The 22749-nt window shown below is 51.6% G+C and overlaps 1 protein-coding gene across 1 annotated transcript; it reads left to right on the forward strand.

The window, feature by feature from the left end:
• The first annotated feature begins 3660 nt into the window (after window positions 1–3660).
• ASB16 (ankyrin repeat and SOCS box containing 16) lies at window positions 3661–16353 on the forward strand. Its single transcript, XM_050763103.1, has 5 exons — window positions 3661–4109; window positions 8526–8793; window positions 14441–14933; window positions 15307–15420; window positions 15905–16353. Exons 1-5 carry the CDS (start codon window positions 3809–3811, stop codon window positions 16088–16090), a joined length of 1362 nt encoding a protein of 453 aa, XP_050619060.1. The 5' UTR covers window positions 3661–3808; the 3' UTR covers window positions 16091–16353.
• The last annotated feature ends 6396 nt before the right edge of the window (window positions 16354–22749 follow it).

The raw sequence follows: 22749 nt of genomic DNA on the forward strand, positions 1-22749 counted from the left end.
GGCTATGACTGTTGTGTGCCTCAGGGAGGAAGCAGACGCCCACCTGCCTTGGTCCCTCTTGGTCCCACCCAGCCTTGCCAGATTCTCAAGCCTGGGAACCCAGCTGTGGGTGCCCAGCCAGGTCGTTGGCGGGGCAATTAACACACCGAATGGGTGCCAACAGGGTTAATCATGGCTGCATTTATAGAGGTGCCGTTCTCTGAGAACCTCCAAGCTTTGCTTTGTATGATCTCATTCCTCTTCTGGAATCCCTCACCCTGGAATGCCACCAAGAGGCTGGGGCCAGGCAGAGAACGGGTGAACAGGGGGGTAAGGGCAGTGCCGGAAAAAGCCCAGGCTGCTGCCACCCACTTGGGCAGGCAGGTGGATGGACAAGTGTTTGCTCTGGCAGAGAATAGGGACCTTCGTTCAATGCGCTACACATAAGAGGCCCACGTGCCATGAGCCAAGTGCTCGGACTGTGCCAGGGCCTGCTCTGGAGCCCACATCCAGCATGGCAGACCCACATCAACAGCACGGATAGGTGTTTTACAGTGTGCCCCTGATTCCTTCAGGAGTGCAAACTGGGCAGTGGCTGCAACTATAGGGGTCGGGCAACGAGTTGCCGAAGAGACCTCAGAGCAGGTGACCTTAGGGGTAGATCCTCAGGAAGGGGTTGAGGGAGTTCTGAGCTAAGTGAATGGCCTGACAGGGAATGGTTGTGGGGAGCCGTGTGTGATGAGGATGCCTATCCTACGTGAGTGGCATGGGGTCAAACCAAGGAATTGGGGGCTTAGTTGAAAAAGGCAGGCCGGGTGCAGTGGCTCACACCTGTAATCCCAGCAATTCAGGAGGCCAACTTCGGAGGACTGCTTGAGGCCAGGATTTGGAGCCCTATTTAAAAAAATAAAAGGAAAGAATAGGTATTGGAAGTCAGCAGAAGTTTTTTTTTTTTTTTTTGAGACGGAGTTTCGCTCTGTTGCCCAGGCTGGAGTGCAGTGGCCAGATCTCAGCTCACTGCAAGCTCCGCCTCCCGGGTTCACGCCATTCTCCTGCCTCAGCCTCCCAAGTAGCTGGGACTACAGGCGCCCGCCACCTTGCCCGGCTAGTTTTTTGTACTTTTTTAAGTAGAGACGGGGTTTCACCATGTTAACCAGGATGGTCTCGATCTCCTGACCTCGTGATCCGCCCGTCTCGGCCTCCCAAAGTGCTGGGATTACAGGCTTGAGCCACCGCGCCCGGCCCAGCAGAAGTTTTAAAGCAAGGGAATTAACTATTTTAGATCATTCCGGCAGCAGGGCAGAAGGGATATGGCCAGAGGAAGAAACACTGGGTGAGAGGCTGAGTTGATTCAGGTTTAAGGCATTGCATTGAGGGGCTGAACTTGAGGCGGCGCCTGAAAATGTGAGGCTGGGAGCTAGAACTTGCTTGTGGGAAGGGCCTAGGGAGAGGAAGAAATAAAAGACCACTGGGCAAGGCGCTGCTGCAGGGCCAGGAGGCGGGACAGGTATCAGGAGGAGCCCCAGACGCAGAGGGGACAGACCAGCCCTGCCTGCAGGCCGCTGTGCACTGAGTGAGCTCAGGGTGAGCAGAGCTTTTGAGGCAGTGCCCTCCCCTTCCCCAGCTTGGCAGGCACACCAGCTTGTGTGGTTTCATGGCTTCATTCCTCCCCCTAGAGGCTCCTGGAAGCACAACTGCTTTTTCTTAAGAGTGAACAGGTCTGTGGCTTGAACATCTCAGGTCCATTCCCAGAGTTTCCAGCTCAACCCCTTGGCTCTCAGGCCAGCCATGTAGCCCCCTTAGCAGCTGGGTTAAAAAAGTAAATCAAGAACGATTGAAGGGGCCGGGAACTGTGGCTCACGCCTGTAATACCAACACTTTGGGAGGCTGAGGCGGGCAGATCGCCTGAGGTCAGGAGTTTCAGACCAGCCTGGCCAACATGGCAAAAACTACTACTAAAAATACAAAAATCAGCTGGGTGTGGTGGCGTGTGCCTATAATCCCAGCTACTCAGAAGGCTAAGGCAGGAGAATCGCTTGAACCCCAGGAAACGGAGGTTGCAGTGAGCTGAGATCACGCCACTGCACTCCAGCCTGGGCGACACAGTGAGAGAAAAAAAAAAAAAAAGGATGATTGAAGGCAGTTTCTAGAGACCAGTCTGTCCTGCTTAGAGAATGGGGGAGGCGGCCGGGCGCTGTGGCTCACGCCTGTAATCCCAGCACTCTGGGAGGCCGAGGCGGGCGGATCACAAGGTCAGGGATCGAGACCATCCTGGCTAACTCGGTGAAACCCTGTCTCTACTAAAAAAAAAATACAAAAAAATAGCCGAGCGTGGTGGCTGGCGCCTGTAGTCCCAGCTACTCGGGAGGCTGAGGCAAGAGAATGGCGGGAACCCGGGAGGCGGAGCTTGCAGTGAGCGGAGGAGATCGCGCCACTTGCACTCCAGCCTGGGCGAGAGTGAGACTCCATCTCAAAAAAAAAAAAAAAAAAAGAGAATGGGGGAGGCTGCCAGGTGGCTGCAGCAGCTGAAGCCAAAAAGTGCACCATCTTTTTTTTTTTTTTTTTTAAAGAGATGGAGAGGTGGGGGCGGTGGCTCATGCCTATAATCCCAGTACTTTGGGAGGCTGAGGCGGGCAGATCACGAAGTCAGGAGTTCGAGACCAGCCTGGCCAACATGGTGAAACCCTGTCTCTACTAAAAATACAAAAAATAGCTGGGCATGGTGGTGGGTGCCTGTAATCCCAGTTACTCAGGAGGCTGAGGCAAGAGAATCGTTTGAACCCAGGAGGCAGAGGCTGCAGTGAGCCAAGATTGTACCACTGTACTCTAGCCTGGGCAACAGAGTAAGACTGTCTCAAAAAAAAAAAAAAAAAAAAAAAGATGTAGGTCTCAGGATGTTGCCCAGGATGGTCTCAAACTCCTAGGCTCAAGCGATCCTCCTGTCTCGGCCTCCCAAAGTGCTAGGCTTACAGGCATGAGCCACCATTCTTGGCCCAGAGCACAACATCTATGTGGGGTTCTGGCTCTGCCTATCACAAACTGTGACCCTGAGCCAGTAGATTACTTTGTTAAGCCTTAAATTCCTCATCTGTAAAACAGAGATAAGACCACCCATCTCAGAGGCATTCAACTGTGAAAATTTCATTTATTGTCCAAACCAAGTTTACTAATTACTGGGTGGGCTAGGAAGTATGGTCCTCTGGGTGAAGGTGGATATGAATGTGATTTAAACACCATAAAACTCTGTGCACATGTACAGAGTTATATTGCTGTTACTGCAGATGCTGGGAAGAGCTGCTCACCTACTCAGTAACTATGCCTTGACCTCCCCTTACCTCCTGTACTGAGATCAGCCCTATCTCCTCCACGTGGGCCAGTGGTGGCTTCTGCCCTCCAGCCAACATCAGAGAGGCTGGAGGCACCTTGTCTTCCTCCCAGCCCTGCCCATCTCCATGACTGACCTGTTCGCGCACCCCGGACCTTGCCAACCCAAGATGCTCACTCTAGGGATGAAGGTGGATGCAGATGCTGGGGTTCAGGAGTGGCCTCAGCTGAGGGCCTGCTGACCAACCAAAGGGTATCAGTAGGGGCAGGGGCTGGCCCTCACCCTGGGCTGGGGGTTGGGCCAGCAGCTTCTCAGCACCAGGATCATGACTCTGAGCAAACTGTGTTTACCAGAGCAGAGAAGGACCTATTTATAGCCTCAGCTGCTGCTTTCTCTGGCTCACGGTGGAGGGGGCAGGGTGGCTTCTCAGAGCAAGGGAGGTAGTCGGGTCAGGGGAACCTGGCTCTGCCCAAGTGCCACTGCTCCAAACCCTGGGCCCCATCCATGGCAAGGGAGACCTTCCCTTTCACCTCTTCCACGCTGCGCTCTCTCCGCCTGCAGCGGGAGTGGCTGGAATGGGAGGACCGGCGGCGGGCAGCTGCCCAGCAATGCCGGAGCCGCAGGTGCCCGTCAAGTCCCCGGGCCCGACTCACTAGGCCTCACCGTTCCTGCCGAGACCCAGCTGTCCACCATGCCCTGTTCTCCGGCGACCTGCAGCAGGTCCAAGCCCTGTTCCAAGATGAAGAGGCCGCCAACATGATTGTGGAGACTGTGAGCAACCAGCTGGCCTGGTCAGCTGAACAAGGTAGGGGGCACCAGAAGAGGGCAGAAGAGGAGGGAGAAAGAAGGGGAGTGGGTGGGGAGGGGGGAGAGTCTAGGGCCTCCCTTCTCTGCAGACCACAGACTATAGCAGCCCTTTCCACCACCCATCCTAGCTCCCTCCTAAACAGAGATGAGGCAGAGTTAGCAGTCTGTATGTCTTTTAAGAATTAAAAGTTGGCCGGGCGCAGTGGCTCACACCTGTAATCCCAGCACTTTGGGAGAACAAGGCGGGTGAATCACGAGGTCAGGAGTTCGAGACCAGCCTGGACAACATGATGAAACAAAATCTTGTCTCTACTAAAAATATAAAACATTAGCATGGTGGTGTGCACCTGTAATCCCAGCTACTCAGGAGGCTGAGGCAGGAGAATCGCTTGGACTAGGGAGGCGGAGGTTGCAGTGATCCAAGATTGTCCCACTATACTCCAGCCCAAGCGACAGCATGAGACTCTGTCTCAAAAAAAAAAAAAAAAAAAAAAGGAGGTAAAAGTTATATTCTTGGCCTGGGCACGGTGGCTCATGGCTGTAATCCCAGCACTTTGAGAGGCCAAGGCGGGACTACTGCTTTAGACCAGCTTGAGCAACACAGAAGACCCCCTCTCCACAGGGGATAAAAAGTACATATGTATATATATGTGCATAAATTCTACTGTAGAGGCATCTGCCATGAATTTTATAACTAGCCCCCAAATCGATTGGGTAGATTTTTTTTTAACTATTTTAAATAGCAGTATGATGAACATCTTTATGTACTTGCCAGATGATATCCTTAGAATATATTCTGGCTAGGCTGGGCGCAGTGGCTCATGCCTGTAATCCCAGCACTTTGGGAGGCCAAGGCGGATGGATCACAAGGTCAGGAGATTGAGACCATCCTAACATGGTGAAACCCCGACTCTACTAAAAATACAAAAATTAGCTGGGCGTGGTGGCGCGAGCCTGTAGTCCCAGCTACTTGGGAAGCTGAGGCAGGAGAATCGTTTGAACCTGGGAGGTGGAGGTTGCAGTGAGCCAAGATCACACCATTGCACTCCAGCCTGGCAACAGAGTGAGACTCTGTCTCAAAAACAACAAAAAAAAGGGCCTGGTGCGGTGGCTCACACCTGTAATCCCAGCACTTTGTGAGGCCAAGGCGGGCAGATCAGGAGGTCAAGAGATCGAGACCATCCTGGCCAACATGGTGAAATCCCATCTCTATTAAAAATACAAAAATTAGCTGGCCATGTGGCACCTGTAGTCCCAGCTACTTGGGAGGCTGAGGCAGGAGAATCGTTTGAACCTGGGAGGCGGAGGTTGCAGTGAGCTGAGATTGTGCCATTACATTCCAGCCTGGGAACAGAATGAGACTCCGTCTCAAAAAAAAATACATATATATATATATATTCTGGCTAGCGGGTCTGTCCAGGTTAACTAAATACCTTAGCTGAGATCACCATGATCTCAAGATTGACAGGATATTGCTTAAACCCCACCCATGGATCTGGGGCTTGAATCCTTGGGAGAGCATGAGCTCCCTCGGTTACTACAGGTTCCAAATTCCTGCTTGGCTGTGACCCCACCAGGGCATCCTGGTCTTGTCCTGCAGCTTGTCCAGAATCCCCGCGATGGAACTCAGCCTTAATTTCAAGTCTACTAAGAAACAAAACATGCTTTACTCAAGATTTAGAAAAGCCAGGGACAGACTGTGCTGCCATGCAAACAACTTCTAGTTTGATATGAGGCATCTATACCTTTTAAACAAGTCCCTGACCACTGCCACCATTCAAATCCAATACTAGTCCCACGATTACCCTCTCCTCATTCTTTTCCCATCCCCACCTCTTATTCTCCCCCTTCTCCCTTCCCCCTATTTCTGAAGGGGTGGCCTGCCCCTCCACACCTGTGGGCGTTTCTTGTTAGGTGGAACGAGACACTTGAGAAAAGAAATGAGACACAGAGACAAAGTATAGAGAAAGAAAAAGTGGGCCCAGGGGACCCGCGCCGGCACCGGTCTCTGAGTTCCCTCAGTATTTATTGATCATTATCTTTACCATCTTAGAAAAAGGGAAGTGGCAGGATAATAGGATCATAGTAGGGAGAAGGTCAGCAGTAAGACATATGAATAAAGATCTCTGTGACATAAGTTTAAGGAAAAGTGCTGTGCCTTGATATGCATATGTAAACATCTCCATAAACCTTTTTAGTGCATAAAGAGCAGCATTGCTAGCAAGTCCCACCTTCAGCCCTAAGGCAGTTTTCTCCTTTCTCAGTAAACAGAACATACAATCAATCGGGTTTTACACCGAGATGTTACACCGAGATGTTCCATTGTCCAGGGACGGGCAGGAGACAGATGCTTTTCTCTATCTCAACTGCCAAGAGGCCTTCTTTCCTTATACTAGTCCTCCTCAGCACAGACCCTTCACGGATGTCAAGCTGGGGGACGATCAGGTCTTTCCCTTCCCACGAGGCCATATATCAGACTATCACATGGAGAGAAACGTTGGACAATACCTAGCTTTCCTAGGCAGAGGTCCCTGCGACCTTTGGCAGTGTACGTGTCCCTGGGTACTTGAGATTAAGAGAATGGTGATGACTTTTCACAAGCATACTGCCTTCAGGCACTTGTTTAACAAAGCACACCCTGCACAGCCCAAAATCTGTTAAACCTTGAGTCACCACACACATGTCTATTGCAAGGACAAGGTTGGGGGTAGGGTCACAGATTAACAGCATCTCAAATACAGAACAACATGGAGTCTCTTATGTCTACTTCTTTCTACATAGACACAGTAACAGTCTGATCTTTCTTTTCCCCACAATTTCCATCCAACCCTCCTTGCCCCAGGAGTATCCCAGAACTCAGTTCTGCTTTTCGGCCACTCCCAAACTCAGCTCCAGACCTGCTTGTGTGTAACACCCACTCCCCTTTTTTGTTCACCCAAGACCAAGGTGAACATTTTGTCTTAAAAAAATTTTTTTTTTTTGAGATGGAGTCTCGCCCTGTTGCCCAGGCTGGAGTACAATGGCACGATCTTGGCTCACTGCAACCTCTGTCTCCCGGGTTCAAGCAATTCTCCTGCCTCAGCCTCCCGAGTAGCTGGGATTACAGGCACTCACCACCATGCCCAGCTAATTTTTTGTATCTTTAGTAGAGATGGGGTTTCACCATGTTGGCCAGGCTGGTCTAGAACTCCTGACCTTGTGATCCACCCACCTCAGCCTCCCAAAGTGCTGGGATTACAGGCACGAGCCACTGCACCCAGCCCTAAATATTTTTTTTTCCTTTTTAAATTTTTTTTAAAAATAGCCAGGCATGGTGGCTCACACCTATAATCCCAGCACTTTGGGAGGCCAAGGCGGGCAGATCACGAGGTCAGAAGTTCGAGACCAGCCTGACCAACATGGTGAAACCCCATCTCTACTAAAAATATAAAAATTAGGCCGGGCGCGGTGGCTCAAGCCTGTAATCCCAGCACTTTGGGAGGCCGAGACGGGCGGATCACGAGGTCAGGAGATCGAGACCATCCTGGCTAACACGGTGAAACCCCGTCTCTACTAAAAATACAAAAAACTAGCCGGGCGAGGTGGCGGGCGCCTGTAGTCCCAGCTACTCCGGAGGCTGAGGCAGGAGAATGGCGCAAACCCGGGAGGCGGAGCTTGCAGTGAGCTGAGATCCGGCCACTGCACTCCAGCCCGGGCTACAGAGCAAGACTCCATCTCAAAAAAAAAAAAAAAAAAAAAAAAAAAAAATAAAAAAAATAAAAATTAGCCAGGCATGGTGGCACGCACCTGTAATCCCAGCTACTCAGGAGGTTGAGGCAAGAGAATCGCTTAAACCTGGGAGGCGGAGCTTGCAGTGAGCCAAGATTGCACCACTACATTCCAGCCTGGGCGACAGAGCAAGATCCTGTCTCAAAAAAATTAAAATTAAAATTAAAAAATAAAGACAAGGACTCACTATGTTGCCCAGACTGGTCTCAAACTCCTGAGGTCAAGTGATCATCCCACCTCAGCCTCCCAAAGTGCTAGGATTACAGGTGTGAGCCACCACACTAGGCCCCAAGGTGAACAAAAAAAGCCATTGACACTATTAGCCATTCAAAGACGCTGAGGTTTCCTTAATGGGAGTCACTCTACTTAGTTGGCCCCTGTGGTTTTATACAGCAATTAATTTTTTATGATACATACTATGTTTTATTACAGATTGATAAGCTGTTCTAAAAGCCTGTTCCAATTTATTCTTCCAATTTAGGACTTGAATAAGCCCCTTTCCACAGGTACAGCCTGGCACAGTGTTTGTCCTCAGCAGACCATGCAGAGGGAAGGCCAGGGTCAGCTGTCGGCTGGAACCAGCATCCCCACTCCCTGCCCTGCCCTATCTTATGCACCACACCCCAAAACTATTTGCTCTTCCCAGGGTTCTGGGTGCTGACCCCCAAGACCAAGCAGACGGCACCCCTCGCCATCGCCACAGCCCGAGGCTACACAGACTGTGCTCGCCACCTGATCCGGCAGGGAGCTGAGCTGGATGCCCGCGTCGGGGGTCGCACTGCCTTGCACGAGGCCTGTGCCCGGGCCCAGCTCGACTGTGTGCGGCTGCTGCTGACCTTCGGAGCAAAGGCTAATGTGCTGACCGAGGAGGGCATGACTCCCTTGCACCTCTGCACGATTCCCGAGTCCTTGCAGTAGGTGCCTGGGGGCTGAGACCATTTGGGGAGGAATGTGTGTGTGTGTCTCCAGCTCACAGGCCAGAAGAGGGAAGCTGACAACTACATGCAGCTTTGTGGTTCATAAAGCATCTCATATACACATCCTCACAATAACCTGGAGACAGGCCTCATTCTACAGATGAGAAAAATGAAGCTCAGAAGGGTTTAGTAACTTGTCCAAGGTCACATCTGCTAAGCCCAGGAGGCAGAAGCCCTGTTGCTTTTTGGGAAAACTCTGTTCCAACGGCGGTCTCCAATTCCCTGTGAATCCTTTGTAGCCAAACCTAGCTGTTTTTTTTTTCGTTTGTTTTTTGTGTTTTTTCTTTTTCTTTTTTTTGAGGTGGAGTCTCGCTCTGTCGCCCAGGCTGGAGTGCAGTGACCGGCTCTCGGCTCACTGCAAGCTCCGCGTCCTGGGTTTATGCCATTCTCCTGCCTCAGCCTCCCGAGTAGCTAGGACTACAGGCGCCCGCCACCTCGCCCAGCTAGTTTTTTTTTTTGTATTTTTTTTTTAGTAGAGACGGGGTTTTACTGTGTTAGCCAGGATGGTCTCGATCTCCTGACCTCGTGTCCGCCCGTCTCGGCCTCCCAAGTGCTGGGATTACAGGCTTGAGCCACCGCGCCCGGCCCTGTTTTTTGTGTTTTTTTTTTTGTTTGTTTGTTTTTTTGAGACGGACGGAGTCTTGCTGTGCCCCAGGCTGGAGTGCAGTGGCGCGCGATCTCGGCTCACTGCAAGCTCCGCCCCGCCGGTTTCACGCCATTCTCCTGCCTCAGCCTCCCAAGTAGCTGGGACTACAGGCGCCCGCCACCTCACCTGGCTAATTTTCTTGTATTTTTAGTAGAGATGGGGTTTCACCGGGTTAGCCAGGATGGTCTCGATCTCCTGACCTCGTGATCTGCCCATCTCGGCCTCCCAAAGTGCTGGGATTACAGGCTTGAGCCACCGCGCCCGGCCTGTTTTTTGTGTTTTTGAGATGAAGTCTTGCTCTGTCGCCCAGGCTGTAGTGCAGAGGCGTGATCTCGGCTCACTGCAACCTCTGCCTCCTGGGTTCAAATGATCCTCCTGCCTCAGCCTCCTGAGTAGCTGGAATTACAGATGTGTGCCACTACGCCCAGCTAGGTTTTGTATTTCTAGTGGAGATGGGGTTTTGCCATGTTGGCCAGGCTGGTCTTAAACTCCTGACCTCAAGTGATCCACCCGCCTTGGCCTCCCAAAGTGCTGGGATTACAGGCATGAGCCACCATGCCCAGTCCAAATTCCTAGTTGTTTTGAGGTATTAAGAAATATCTGGCCAGGTGTGGTGGCTCACACCTGTAACTCCAGCTACTAGGAGGTTGAGACACAAGAATCGCTTGAACCCGGGAGGTGGAGGTTGCAGTGAGCCGAGATTCTGCCACTGCACTCCAGCAACACTCTGTCTAAAAAAAAAAAAAAAAAACTGGGCGCAGTGGCTCACGCCTATAATCCTAGCACTTTGGGAGGCTGAGGCGGGCGGATCACAAGGTCAGGAGTTCAGGATCAGCCTGGCCAACATAGGGAAACCCTGTCTCTATTAGAAATACAAAAAATTAGCTGGGGCGGGCGTGGTGGCGGGCGCCTGTAATCTTAGCTACTCAGGAGGCTGAGGCAGGAGAATCACTTGAACCCAGGAGGCAGAGATTGCAGTGAGCCGAGATTGTGCCACTGCACACCAGCCCCTGAGACAGTGTGAGACTCTGTCCAAAAAAGATAAAAAAAAGAAAGATCTACAGGCCAGGTGCAGTGGTTCACGCCTGTAATAACTACACTTTTGGAGGCAGAGGCAGGAGGATTGCTTGAGTCCAGGAGTTTGAGAACAGCCTGGGCAACATAAGTGAGATTTTGTCTCTACTAAAAATAAAAAATAAAAACTAGGCGGGCATGGTGGCATGAGCCTCTAGTCCCAGCTACTTGGGAGGCTGAGGCAGGATGATCTCTTGAGCCCAGAAGTTCAAGACCAGACTGGGCAACATAGTGACACCCTGTCTCTATAAAACATAAAATTAGCCGGGCATGGTGGCGTGCATCTGTAGTCTCAGCTACTCAGGAAAAGCACTTGAGCCCAAGAGGTCTAGGCTTCAGTAAGCTAGGATCATGCTGCCACTATACTCCAGCCTGGACAACAGGGCAGGACCCTGTCTTAAAAAAAAAAAAAAAAAGTGGGAGGAGAGGTATGGGGGTACCTCACACCAACGTTAGGAAACACAAGGGTAGATTTTTTGTTTTTGGAGACAGGGTCTCGCTCTGTTATCCAGGCTGGAGTGCAGTGGCACAATCATGACTCACTCGTAGCCGCAATCTCCTGGGCTCAAACGATCCTCCTGCCTCAGCTTCCAGGGAAGTTGGGATTACAGGACAGTGCTACCATACCTGGCTATTTTTTTTTTTTTTTTTTTGTTGAGACAGAGTCTTGCTTTGTCGCCCAGCCTGGAGTGCAGTGGCCGGATCTCAGCTCACTGCAAGCTCCGCCTCCCGGGTTCACGCCATTCTCCTGCCTCAGCCTCCTGAGTATCTGGGACTACAGGCGCCCGCCACCTCGCCCGGCTAGGTTTTTGTATTTTTTAGTAGAGACGGGGTTTCACCGCGTTAGCCAGGATGGTCTCGATCTCCTGACCTTGTGATCCGCCCGTCTCGGCCTCCCAAAGTGCTGGGATTACAGGCTTGAGCCACCGCGCCCGGCCCATACCTGGCTATTTTTTAAAAAAATTATTATTTTTAGTAGAGACATAGTGTCTCTATGTAGCCCAGGCTGGTCTCTGACTCCTGAGCTCAGGCAATTCTCCTGCCTTGGCCTCCCAAAGTATTGGAATTATAGACATGAACCAATACACCAACCCTGCCACTTTTTTTAAGGTTGGCAGTTTCTTGGAGTCCCTGCATGAGGGTATTTGCACTTTTACAATCAGGTCACCAGGTGCGGTGGCTCACGCCTGTAATCCCAGCATTTTGGGAGGCCGAGGCAGGCGGATCACGAGGTCAGGAGATCAAGACCATCCTGGCTAACACGGTGAAACCCCGTCTCTACTAAAAATACAAAAAATTAGCCGGCGCGGTGGCGGGCGCCTGTAGTCCCAGCTACTCGGGAGGCTGAGGCAGGAGAATGGCGTGAACCCGGGAGGTGGAGCTTGCAGTGAGCTGAGATCGCGCCACTGCACTCCAGCATGGGTGACAGAGCGAGACTCCGTCTCAAAAAAAAAAAAAAAAAAAAAAAAAAATACAATCAGGTCAACAGACAGGGTGGCAGGTAAGGATCCAAGGGCTCCTGGAAGACTCTCCACTGCCCACAAGCTGGGGACCTCTCTCCGCTACATCTAGATGATGTCCAAGAAGTGGTCCACATTTGCCAGCCCTTTCTTGGGTTCTTACAGGCATTTGGTGTGCCTTCCAATAGACTTCATCTTTCTAAGTAACGTGAGAATGCCCACTTACTGGAACCCTACCGAGCGAGCTTTGGAGTGTTACTTAAATTTAGTATTTGAAGGCCGGGTGTGGTGACTAACACCTGTAATTCCAGCACTTTGGTAGGCCAAGGCAGGGGGATCACAAGGTCAGGAGATCAAGACCATCCTGGCCAACATGGTGAAACCGTTTCTACTAAAATACAAAAATTAGCCAGGCATGGTAGTGCATGCCTGTAGTCCCAGCTACTTGGGAGGCCGAGGCAGAAGAATGGCTTGAACCCGGGAGGCAGAGACTGCAGTGAGCCAAGATGGCGCCACTGCACTCCAGCCTAGGCGACAGAGCAAGACTTGGCTCATGCCTGTAATCCCAGCGCTCTGGGAGGCCAAGGCAGGTGGATCATGAGGTCAGGAGATTGAGACCATCCTGGCTAACACGCGGTGAAACCCCATCTCTACTTAAAAAAAAACGAAAAAATTAGCTGGGTGTGGTGGTGGGTGCCTGTAGTCCCAGCTACCCAGGAGGCTGAGGCAGGAGAATGGTATGAACCTGGGAGGCAGAGCATGCAGTGAGCCGAGATCACACCACTGCACTCCAGCCTGGGTGACAGAGCAAGACTCCGCCTCAAAAAAAAAATTTAGTATTTGGAAACAAAAATTAGCCTATGATTAGAATTTACCAAGGAGATAATTCAGTAGCTTATGGAAGATTGGCTGCTACTCACATCTTGGCTACAGAGCAAGACACCTACATGGAATATATGAGCAAGAATTTTGGCCATCAGGCCGGGTGCGGCGGCTCAAGCCTGTAATCCCAGCACTTTGGGAGGCCGAGACGGGCGGATCACAAGGTCAGGAGATCAAGACCATTATGGCTAACACGGTGAAACCCCGTCTCTACTAAAAAACACAAAAAACTAGCCCGGCGTGGTGGCGGCGCCTGTAGTCCCAGCTACTCGGGAGGCGGAGCTTGCAGTGAGCCGAGATCGCGCCACTGCACTCCAGCCTGGGCGACAGAGGGAGACTCCGTCTCAAAAAAAAAAAAAAAAAAAAAGAATTTTGGCCATTTTGGGAAAGGGTATTGGTTATCAGGGTTTCACTGAGGATGGTGGATCTGCTCCTGAGTTTCCAGAAGCTGCCATTCTGGCTTTTTAGTTACAAGTTACTGTTAGTTTGGTTTCATCATTATTAATTTAGTTTGTTGCATGTTTGGTTTACCCTGCAGTAGGTAAGGATGCATGTTTGCTGCCACAGTGTTCTGGTCTATAATTTTCCCTGGAACTGGGAAACATGTGCTCTCTAAAACCTGTTTTTGTTGCTGTTTTTCCTTTGGTTTTGTTTTCTCTAGGGGAAAGTGGAGGAGGGTGGCCCCAAGTGCCTGCCTTTGCTTGAATGATTGTGGCCTGGTTTAGAAGAGTGGTCTTTTAAGTGTGAGGGCAGAAATAAAATATTATAACTTGTATTTTTGTTTTGGTGCATACTTTCTAATTTTCTGTGTTTCATAATGTACACAGAAGTGGGTTTTCCAAATTTTGTGCTATCAAAATGTTAGGAGATAAGGCCTGGTGTGGTGGCTCACATCTGTAATCCCAGCAGTTTGAGAGGCCAAGGCAGGAGGATTGCTTGAGCCCAGGAGTTTGAGACCAGCTGGAGCAAATGGTGAGACCTTGTCTCTACAAAAAATAATTTTAAAAATTAGCCAGGTGTGATGGTGCCCACCTGTGGTCCCAGCTACTTGGGAGGCAGAGGCAGGAGGACTGCTTGAGCTTGGGAGGTCCAGGCTACATGAGCTATATGTAATTGCACCACTGCACTTCAGCCTGGGCGACAGAGAGGGACCCTGTCTCCAAAAAAAAAAAAAAAAAAAAAAAAAAAAAAGTTAGGAGACAACTGACAACTGAGACAGAGTAGACTGGGAGGGACTGTTTGAGGCAGTGAGCACTATATCTGGTGCAGCCACTAACTTGCTGTGTCCTCGGCTGCACAAATCACTTCTGGGCTTAAGTTTTCATATGAAAACTGAAGATGCTTCTGGTAGCTCTCAGCACCTTCCAGTTCTGTTGTCTATAGCGGGGCTTGTGTGATTCATGGAGGACACCAGGTAGGACCTCAAGGTGAGAGGGGTGGAAAGAGAAGGAAGGGTGACAGCAAGCTGAAGGGGTCCCAGGCCTTCAGGATTTTCCCCGGGACCTTGCTCTCTTGTCCCCAGGTGCGCCAAGTTGCTGCTGGAAGCGGGAGCGACGGTGAACCTGGCGGCAGGCGAGAGCCAGGAGACGGCCCTGCATGTGGCGGCGGCGCGCGGCCTGGAGCAGCATGTGGCTCTGTACCTGGAGCATGGCGCCGACGTGGGCCTGCGCACCAGCCAGGGCGAGACGGCACTAAACGCGGCGTGCGCTGGGGCCGAGGGCCCAGGCAGCTGCAGGCGGCACCAGGTTGCGGCGCGCCGGCTCCTGGAAGCTGGAGCTGATGCCCGGGCCGCTGGGCGCAAGCGCCACACGCCGCTGCACAACGCCTGTGCCAACGGCTGCGGGGGCCTGGCCGAGCTGCTGCTTCGCCATGGGGCCCGGGCTGAGGTCCCCAATGGGGCGGGCCACACGCCCATGGACTGTGCGCTGCAGGCCGTCCAGGACGCCCCCAACTGGGAGCCCGAGGTCCTCTTCGCCGCACTGCTCGACTACGGGGCTCAGCCTGTGCGCCCTGAGGTGAGGTGTGCTGGGAGACCGAGATAGGAAGCTCCTGTGTAGGGGAGCCCACGGCTGGAACTACTCAGCCTCTGGGGAAGAGAGAGGGTCCAAGAGACTGAAAGCCCGCCCTCAGTGGCCAGGGGGCTGTCCCCAGCTTGGGAGGGGGAGAGAGGATTCCGGGAGAGAGTCCAAAGGAGGGAAGAGCCCCAGAGGAAAACTGGGGCCAAAAGGTTTGAGCACTTGAGGGTGTAGACAGAGGCACAGAAAAGGGAAGAGAGACTCAGATCTTAGCCCCCAGATTAGGCTAGGATTGGCCATGTGGGTTAGGTGAGACTTGGGTCTGCCCTTGGCTGGGGGAGGCATGTGCCCAATACCCTCTTTTAACCCCTAGATGCTGAAACACTGTGCCAACTTCCCTCGGGCCCTGGAAGTCCTGCTTAATGCCTATCCTTGTGTCCCATCCTGTGAGACCTGGGTGGAGGCGGTGCTCCCAGAACTGTGGAAGGTATGTCTGCCTCAGGGCCGAGATGGGGAGGAGGGATGAGCCACAGGTCTATTCCTTCAGGATCAGCGTCATGGAGGGAGCAGCAGGAGGGTCCCTGGGTAGAGAGGATGGGTAGAGTGGCACCCCTGAGTTTCAGGGTTCCCCCTCCCCCTGGTACCCCAGGCTGACCCCCTAACTCCACACACCTCTCCTGCCTCCCTCACTTGCATCAGCACAGACATTTATCTGGCATCTCTAACTTGGTGGGCACTGTACTAGCCTCTCTGGGGTGGGAGTGCGTGCAAACATAGTGAAGACCCTTCCCTGAAGTGGAGCCCCAGCCCCCATTATCACTGCAGGGCCTCTATGGTTCTGAATCTGAGTCCTTTGAGACACACGAAACACCCAGGTGGGTGCATGCTGCAAAATCCCAGGACCCTCACCACTGGGTTGCCCCCAGATGGTAGGGTAAGAGTCATCTGACCCTCTTTTACTCCTGGCCTAGGAGCACGAAGCCTTCTACAGCTCGGCCCTGTGCATGGTGAACCAGCCAAGGCGGCTGCAGCACCTGGCCCGACTAGCTGTGCGCGCTCGGTTGGGAAGCCGCTGCCGGCAGGATGCCACCCGGCTGCCACTGCCCCCGCTCCTCAGGGACTACCTGCTGTTGCGTGTGGAGGGGCGCATCCAGTGAGCCCCATGTCAGGCTGTCCCATGGTGTGTTCTGCCCTTCCCACCTGTTCCCGCCTCCAACCCCGGAGGACCAGTTCCTGGCCCTCTTTTCTTTTTTTTCTTTTTCTTTTTTTTTTGAGACAGAGTCTCACTCTGTCGCCCAGGCTGGAGTGCAGTGGGGCTATCTCGGCTCACTGCAACCTCTGCCACCTAGGTTCAAGCGATTCTTGTGCCCCAGCCTTCCAAGTAGCTGGGACTACAGGCGTGAGTCACCACACCTGGCTTTTTTTTGAGACGAAGTCTCGATGTTGTCCAGGCTGGAGTGCCGTGACACGATCTTCGCTCACTGTAAGCTCCGCCCCCCGGGTTCACGCTATTCTCCTGCCTCAGCCTCCCGAGTAGCTGGGACTACAGGCGATCACCACCACGCCTGGCTAATTATTTTGTATTTTTAGTAGAGATGGGGTTTCACAGTGTTCACCAGGATGGTCTCGATCTCCTGACCTCGAGATCCGCCCACTTTGGCCTCCCAAAGTGCTGGGATTACAGTCGTGAGCCACTGCGCCCGGCCTAATTTTTGTATTTTCAGTAGAGAGGGTCTCACCATGTTGGCCAGGCTGTTCTCGCACTGACCTCAGGTGATCCACCTGCCCTGGCCTCCCAAAGTGTTGGGATAACAGGCATGAGCCACTGCGGCCAGCCACCTGCCCCTCTTTTCTGTACTCCACGTGCTGTCCTGGTCCACTTCATCCCTCCATGGGCTTCTTGAGACACCTGCTGAACTCTAACCGGACCTGAGCTTCAGACCCTCTCTCCAGCAGGAAGGGCTGCAGACTCTGGCCTGTTCCCAAACTCGGCCTTTACCTCCCTCCTCCTCCTGTGTTGACCAGCCTGGCCAACATGGTGAAACCCTGTCTCTACTAAAAATACAAAAATTAGCCGGGCATGGTGGCGGACGCCTGTAATTCCAGCTACTCAGGAGGCTGAGGCAGGAGAATCACTTGAACCTGGGAGGCGGAGGTTGCAGTGAGCCAAGATCGCATCACCGTACTCCAGCCTGGGCAACAGAGTGGGACTCGGTCTTAAAAAAAAAAACAAAAGGCCGGGTGCGGTGGCTCAAGCCTGTAATCCCAGCACTTTGGGAGGCCGAGACGGGTGGATCACGAGGTCAGGAGATGGAGACCATCCTGGCTAACATGGTGAAACCCCGTCTCTACTAAAAAAAATACAAAAAAACGGCCGAGCGCGGTGGCTCACGCCTGTAATCCCAGCACTTTGGGAGGCCGAGGCGGGCGGATCACAAGGTCAGGAGATCGAGACCACGGTGAAACCCCGTCTCTACTAAAAATACAAAAAATTAGCCGGGCGCGGTTGTGGGCACCTGTAGTCCCAGCTACTCGGGAGGCTGAGGCAGGAGAATGGCGTGAACCCGGGAGGCGGAGCTTGCAGTGAGCCGAGATCGCGCCACTGCACTCCAGCATGGGTGACAGAGCGAGACTCCGTCTCAAAAAAAAAAAAAAAAAAAAAAAAAAAAAAAAAAAAAAAAAAACTAGCCGGGCGTGGTGGCGGGCACCTGTAGTCCCAGTTACTCAGAGGCTGAGGCAGGAGAATGGCATGAACCTGGGAGATGGAGCTTGCAGTGAGCTGAGATCCAGCCACTGCACTCCAGCCTGGGCGATAGAGCGAGACTCCGTCTCAAAAAAAAAAAAAAAAAAAAAAAAAAAAAAAAAAAAAAATTAGCCAGGCGTGGTGGCGCATGCCTGTAGTCCCAGCTACTTAGGAGGCTGAGACAGGAGAATTGCTTGAACCCGGGAGGTGGAGGTTGCAGTAAGCCGAGACCACGCTATTGCATTCCAGCCTGGGCAACAAGAGCGAAACGCTGTCTCAAAAAACAAAACAAAACAAAACAAAACAAAAACAACTCAGTAAAACAGAGCCTCTAGCCTCTGCCAAATTATCTGGCCTTCTGACTTCCCTTCTTCCTTCCAAGGTTCATCTCCAGCCTTAGTAAACAAGTCACCAGTTGCTGGATGTGACCTGCTCCTCTTTGCTTTCAGGTTTTGCATGCGTTATTCCCACTGCTTGAAATACTCTTCCACATTTTTTGGTCTGGTCAAGGCTGATTTGGCCCTGAGGACTCAGTTCCAATAGCACGTCTCTGCAGAGCCCTCCTTGGTACTTATTTAAGTGCCTGTGTCTGTCTCAACTAGGCTGAGATTGGAACTGTATTTCTTGAACGGGTATTTTGGTAAATGACTGTAGAAGGAGGAACATCCATGAGCCTGGGGTCCATCTATGTGCTCCCTCCGTCCCCAAGTGATGAATGGTGTCTTAAACAGTGGTCACCACATATGGTCTCTGAGGGCCCAGCCACCAACTGCCCAAATCCCCCAACTTCTTCCTCTTGTCCCAGAGTCAAAAGTACCACAATACAGCTTTTGGAAGAAGCTTTTCAAAGCAAGCCAGTTTTTATGAGTGCAAATAAATGATTAGTGCATGAAATGAAAGTACGGATGTTGTTTGGTTTAAATGTGACAGAGGTGCCCATCATTCCATGTTCATTCCCCACCTCCTGGTGCTCTTCTGTGGTTTTCAGGTTTTCTGCATTGAGCAAATGTTACAAGAAAAACACAAGGGCCAGGTGCTGTGTAGTCCCAGCTACAAGGGAGGCTGAGGCAGGAGGATCACTGGACCCCAGGAGTTGGAGACCAGCCTGGGCAACACACTGAGACACTGTCCCGAAAACAATTTTGTTTTTTTTTTTGAGACAGGGCCTCTCTCTGTTGCCCAGGTTGGAGTGTGGTGGCATGATCACCGCTCACTGCAGCCTCAACCTCCCACACTCAAGCAATACTCCCAGCTCAGCCTCCCAAGTAGCTGGGACTACAGGCATGCACCATCACGGGTCTCACTATGTTGCTGAGGCTGGGGGGAAAAAAAAAGGCCCAGCACGGTGGCTCATGCCTGTAATCCCAGCACTTTGGGAGGCCAAGGAGGGGCAGATCACTTGAGTCCAAGAGTTTGAGACCAGCCTGGGCAACATAACAAGATCCTGTTTCTGGAAATTAAAAAAAAAGAAAACACAAAATACTTAGCCAGGTGTGGTGGTGCAGACGGTGGTCCCAGCTACTCAGGAGGCTGAGGTGGGAGGATCGCATGAGCCCAGGAAGCAGAGGTCACAGAGAGCTGAGGTCACAGCAAGCTGAGATTGTGCCACTGCACTCCAGCCTGGGCGACAGAGTGAGACCCCATCTCAAAATAAATAAATAAATAAAAATAACAGAAACACAAATCCCCTCACAGACCCAGAACCTATAGTACCTATCACAGGAGGGAACTGGGGAGGGGCTCCCAGCAGTCTTCTCCTTAGTCAGCAGTCTTTTTGCTGAGGGATCCTGGGGTCTCCAGTCCCATTACCAGTTGGAGTTACACAGTGGAGACAGGGATGCAAAGTCCTGGGGTTGGCCTCCTGCTGCAGCTGCCCAACCTTCCCTCCTCCAGGAGAACTGTTATCTGTGGGATTCCATTTCATCAACACAAAGACAGTTTTTTTTACCTTGCTATGCAGAATGCAACACCCCGTTTCTGGATGAAATTTGTGCTTTAGTTTTACAGAGCCAAAAGGCCTGACAGAAGAAAAAGAACTCCTCCCTAGAGAGGGAGGCTGGGAGCCCCACTCTCAGAGGCAATGCTGAACTTTCTACCCCTTTACAGCAGACGGACCACAGCCAGCTCAGCCTTTTCTGATATATTTACAACTACAAAAGATACGGTTAAAAAAGAAAAATACTTGGGTGCGGTGGCTCATGCCTGTAATCCCAGCACTTGGGGAGGCAGAGGCGGGTGGATCGCCTGAGGTCAGGAGTTCAAGACCAGCCTGGCTGACATGGTGAAACCCCTTCTCTACTAAAAATACAAAAATTAGGACAGGCGTGGTAGCTCACGCCTATAATCCCAGCACTTTTGGAGGCCGAGGCAGGCGGATCACCTGAGGCCAGCCTGGCCAACATGGTGAAACCCTGTCCCTACAAAATTAGCCAGGTGTGGTGGTGCACACATGTAGTCCCAGCTATTCAGTAGGTTGAGGCAGGAGAATCACCTGAACCTGGGAGGCGGAGGTTGCAGTGAGCCGTGATCTCCTACTGCACTCCAGCCTGGGTGACAGAGTAAAACTCTGTCTCAAAAAAAAAAAATTCAGGGTACAAGGCCAGGTGTGCAAATCCTGTTGGTGGGCAAATCACCTCTTTGGGGACAATTTGGCCACTTCCTTAAACACTGTTCCCAGTTACACAAAAGCAGGCTACATACGGGTATATTCCTCTCAGCACTGCTTGCAACAACTCATGTTGGAGTGGTTAGACAAATCCATATTACCCATGGCAGGAAAGAACTAGGGAGGGATTCCAAGTGACCAGCATGTGTACTGCCTTGGGAAGATCTCCTAGAGTGTTTTTTTTTTTTTTTTTTTTTTTTTTTTTTTTTGAGACGGAGTCTCGCTCTGTCACCCAGGCTGGAGTGCAGTGGCCGGATCTCAGCTCACTGCAAGCTCCGCCTCCCGGGTTCACGCCATTCTCCTGCCTCAGCCTCCCGAGTAGCTGGGACTACAGGCGCCTGCCACCTCGCCCGGCTAAGTTTTTGTATTTTTAGTAGAGACGGGGTTTCACTGTGTTACCCAGGATGGTCTCGATCTCCTGACCTCGTGATCCGCCCGTCTCGGCCTCCCAAAGTGCTGGGATTACAGGCTTGAGCCACCTGTAAATCAAACGGCGCCCGGCCGTTTTTTATTGATTGATTGAAACGGGGTCTTTCTGTATGCCAGGCTGGAGTGCAGTGACGCAATCACAGCTCACTGTAGCCTTGACCTCCTATGCTCCAATGATTCTTCCACCTCAGCCTCCCAAGTAGCTGGGGCTACAGGCACACACCACCAGGCTTGGCTAATTTTTAAATTTTTTGTAGAGACAGCGTCTCGCAATGTTGCCTATGCTGGTTTCAAACTCCTGGGCTCGAGTGATCCTCCCACCTCAGCCTCTCAAAGTGTTGGAATTACAGTCTTGAGACACCATGCTCAGCTATTTTCCTTTACTTTTTTTTTTATTTTGAGATGGAGTCTCACTCCGTCTCCCAGGCTGGAGCATAGTGCCACGATCACAGCTCTCTGCAATCTTGACCCTAGGGTCAAGCAATCCTCCCACCTCAGCCTCCTGAATAGCTGGCTTATGGCTCACTGCAGCCTTAACCTCCTAGGGTCAATCATCCCACTTCAGCCTCCTGAGTCGCTGGGACTACAGGCACACGCCACCATGCCCAGCTAATTACTTTTTTTTTAGAGATGTGGGTCTCACCATATTGCCCAGTCTGGTCTTGAACTCCTGGCTCAAGGGATCCTCCTGCCTCGGCCTCCCAAGGTGCTGGGATTACAAGTATGAGCCACTGTGCCCGGCTTTGTGAATGCACTTAATGCCACTGAATTGTAAACTTAAAAATAGTTAAAATGGTACATTTTATATTATGTATATGTATATATTTATCTTTAGAGATAGAGGTCTCCCTGTGTTGCCCAGGCTGGCCTTTAACTCCTGGGCTCAAGTGACCCTGCTGAGTCAGCCTTCAGAGTAGCTGGGACTACAGGTGCATGCCACCGTGCCTGGCTATGTTTGTTTATTTATTTATTTATTTACTTATTTATTTATTTATTGAGATGGAGTCACTCTGTCGCCCAGGCTGGAATGCAGTGGCACGATCTCAGCTCACTGCAAGTTCTGCCTCCCGGGTTCACGCCATTCTCCTGCCTCAACCTCCCAAGTAGCTGGGACTATAGGCGCCCACCACCACGCCTGGCTTATTTTTTGTATTTTTAGTAGAGACGGGGTTTCACTGTGTTAGCCAGGATGGTCTCGATCTCTTGACCTCGTGATCCGCCCATCTCGGCCTCCCAAATTGCTGGGATTACAGGCGTGAGCCGCTGGGCCCAACAGCTATGTTTGTTTTACCACAATGAAAGGACTTACAAAAAAGAAGCTAGACACTGAAGAGAACACACAGTTGGATTCCATTTATAGCAAGTACAAAAACAAGAAAAACTAATGTCTGGTGACAGACATCAGAACAGTGACTACTCTTTGGAGGTTAATGGCTAGAAGAATGTATGAAGGGGGAGGTTCTGGGGTAATTATCTATTTCTTTTTTTTTTTTCCTGAAACAGTCTCGCTCTGTCACCCAGGCTGGAGTGCAGTGGCTCCATCTCAGCTCACTGCAACCTCCGCCTCCCAGGTTCAAGCCATTCTCCTGCCTCAGGCTTCTGAGTAGCTAGGATTACAGGCGCGCGCCACCACGCCCGGCTAATTTTTGTATTTTTGTAGAGATTTCACCATGTTGCCTAGGCTGGTCTTGAACTCCTGACCTTGTGATCTGCCTACCTTGGCCTCCTAAAATGCTGGGATTACAGGTGTAAGCCACCGCGCCGGGCCTAATTATCTATTTCTTGATCTAAGTGTTACTTCTGCCAGTGTTCAGTTGGTACAAACCACCAAGCTTTTTGCTTATGTTTGCCCCGTATGCATTATTTATCCTTTAATCATTAGTTCTCCAAAATCCTCAAACTCCAGCGCTTTTTTTTTTTTTTTTTTTTTTTTTAGACAAGGCCTCGCTGTCGGGTGGAGTGCAGTGGCTCAGATCATA

Source organism: Macaca thibetana, chromosome 16 (assembly GCF_024542745.1).
Source record: "Macaca thibetana thibetana isolate TM-01 chromosome 16, ASM2454274v1, whole genome shotgun sequence".
NCBI classification, from domain to species: domain Eukaryota; kingdom Metazoa; phylum Chordata; class Mammalia; order Primates; family Cercopithecidae; genus Macaca; species Macaca thibetana.

Coding starts and splice junctions, on each gene's coding strand:
- ASB16 (XM_050763103.1), top strand. CDS start 3,809: ATGGCAAGGGAGACCTTCCCTTTCACCTCTTCCACGCTGCGCTCTCTC. Junction 4,110..8,525: donor GGCCTGGTCAGCTGAACAAG/GTAGGGGGCACC, acceptor TGCTCTTCCCAG/GGTTCTGGGTGCTGACCCCC. Junction 14,934..15,306: donor CTCAGCCTGTGCGCCCTGAG/GTGAGGTGTGCT, acceptor TTTAACCCCTAG/ATGCTGAAACACTGTGCCAA.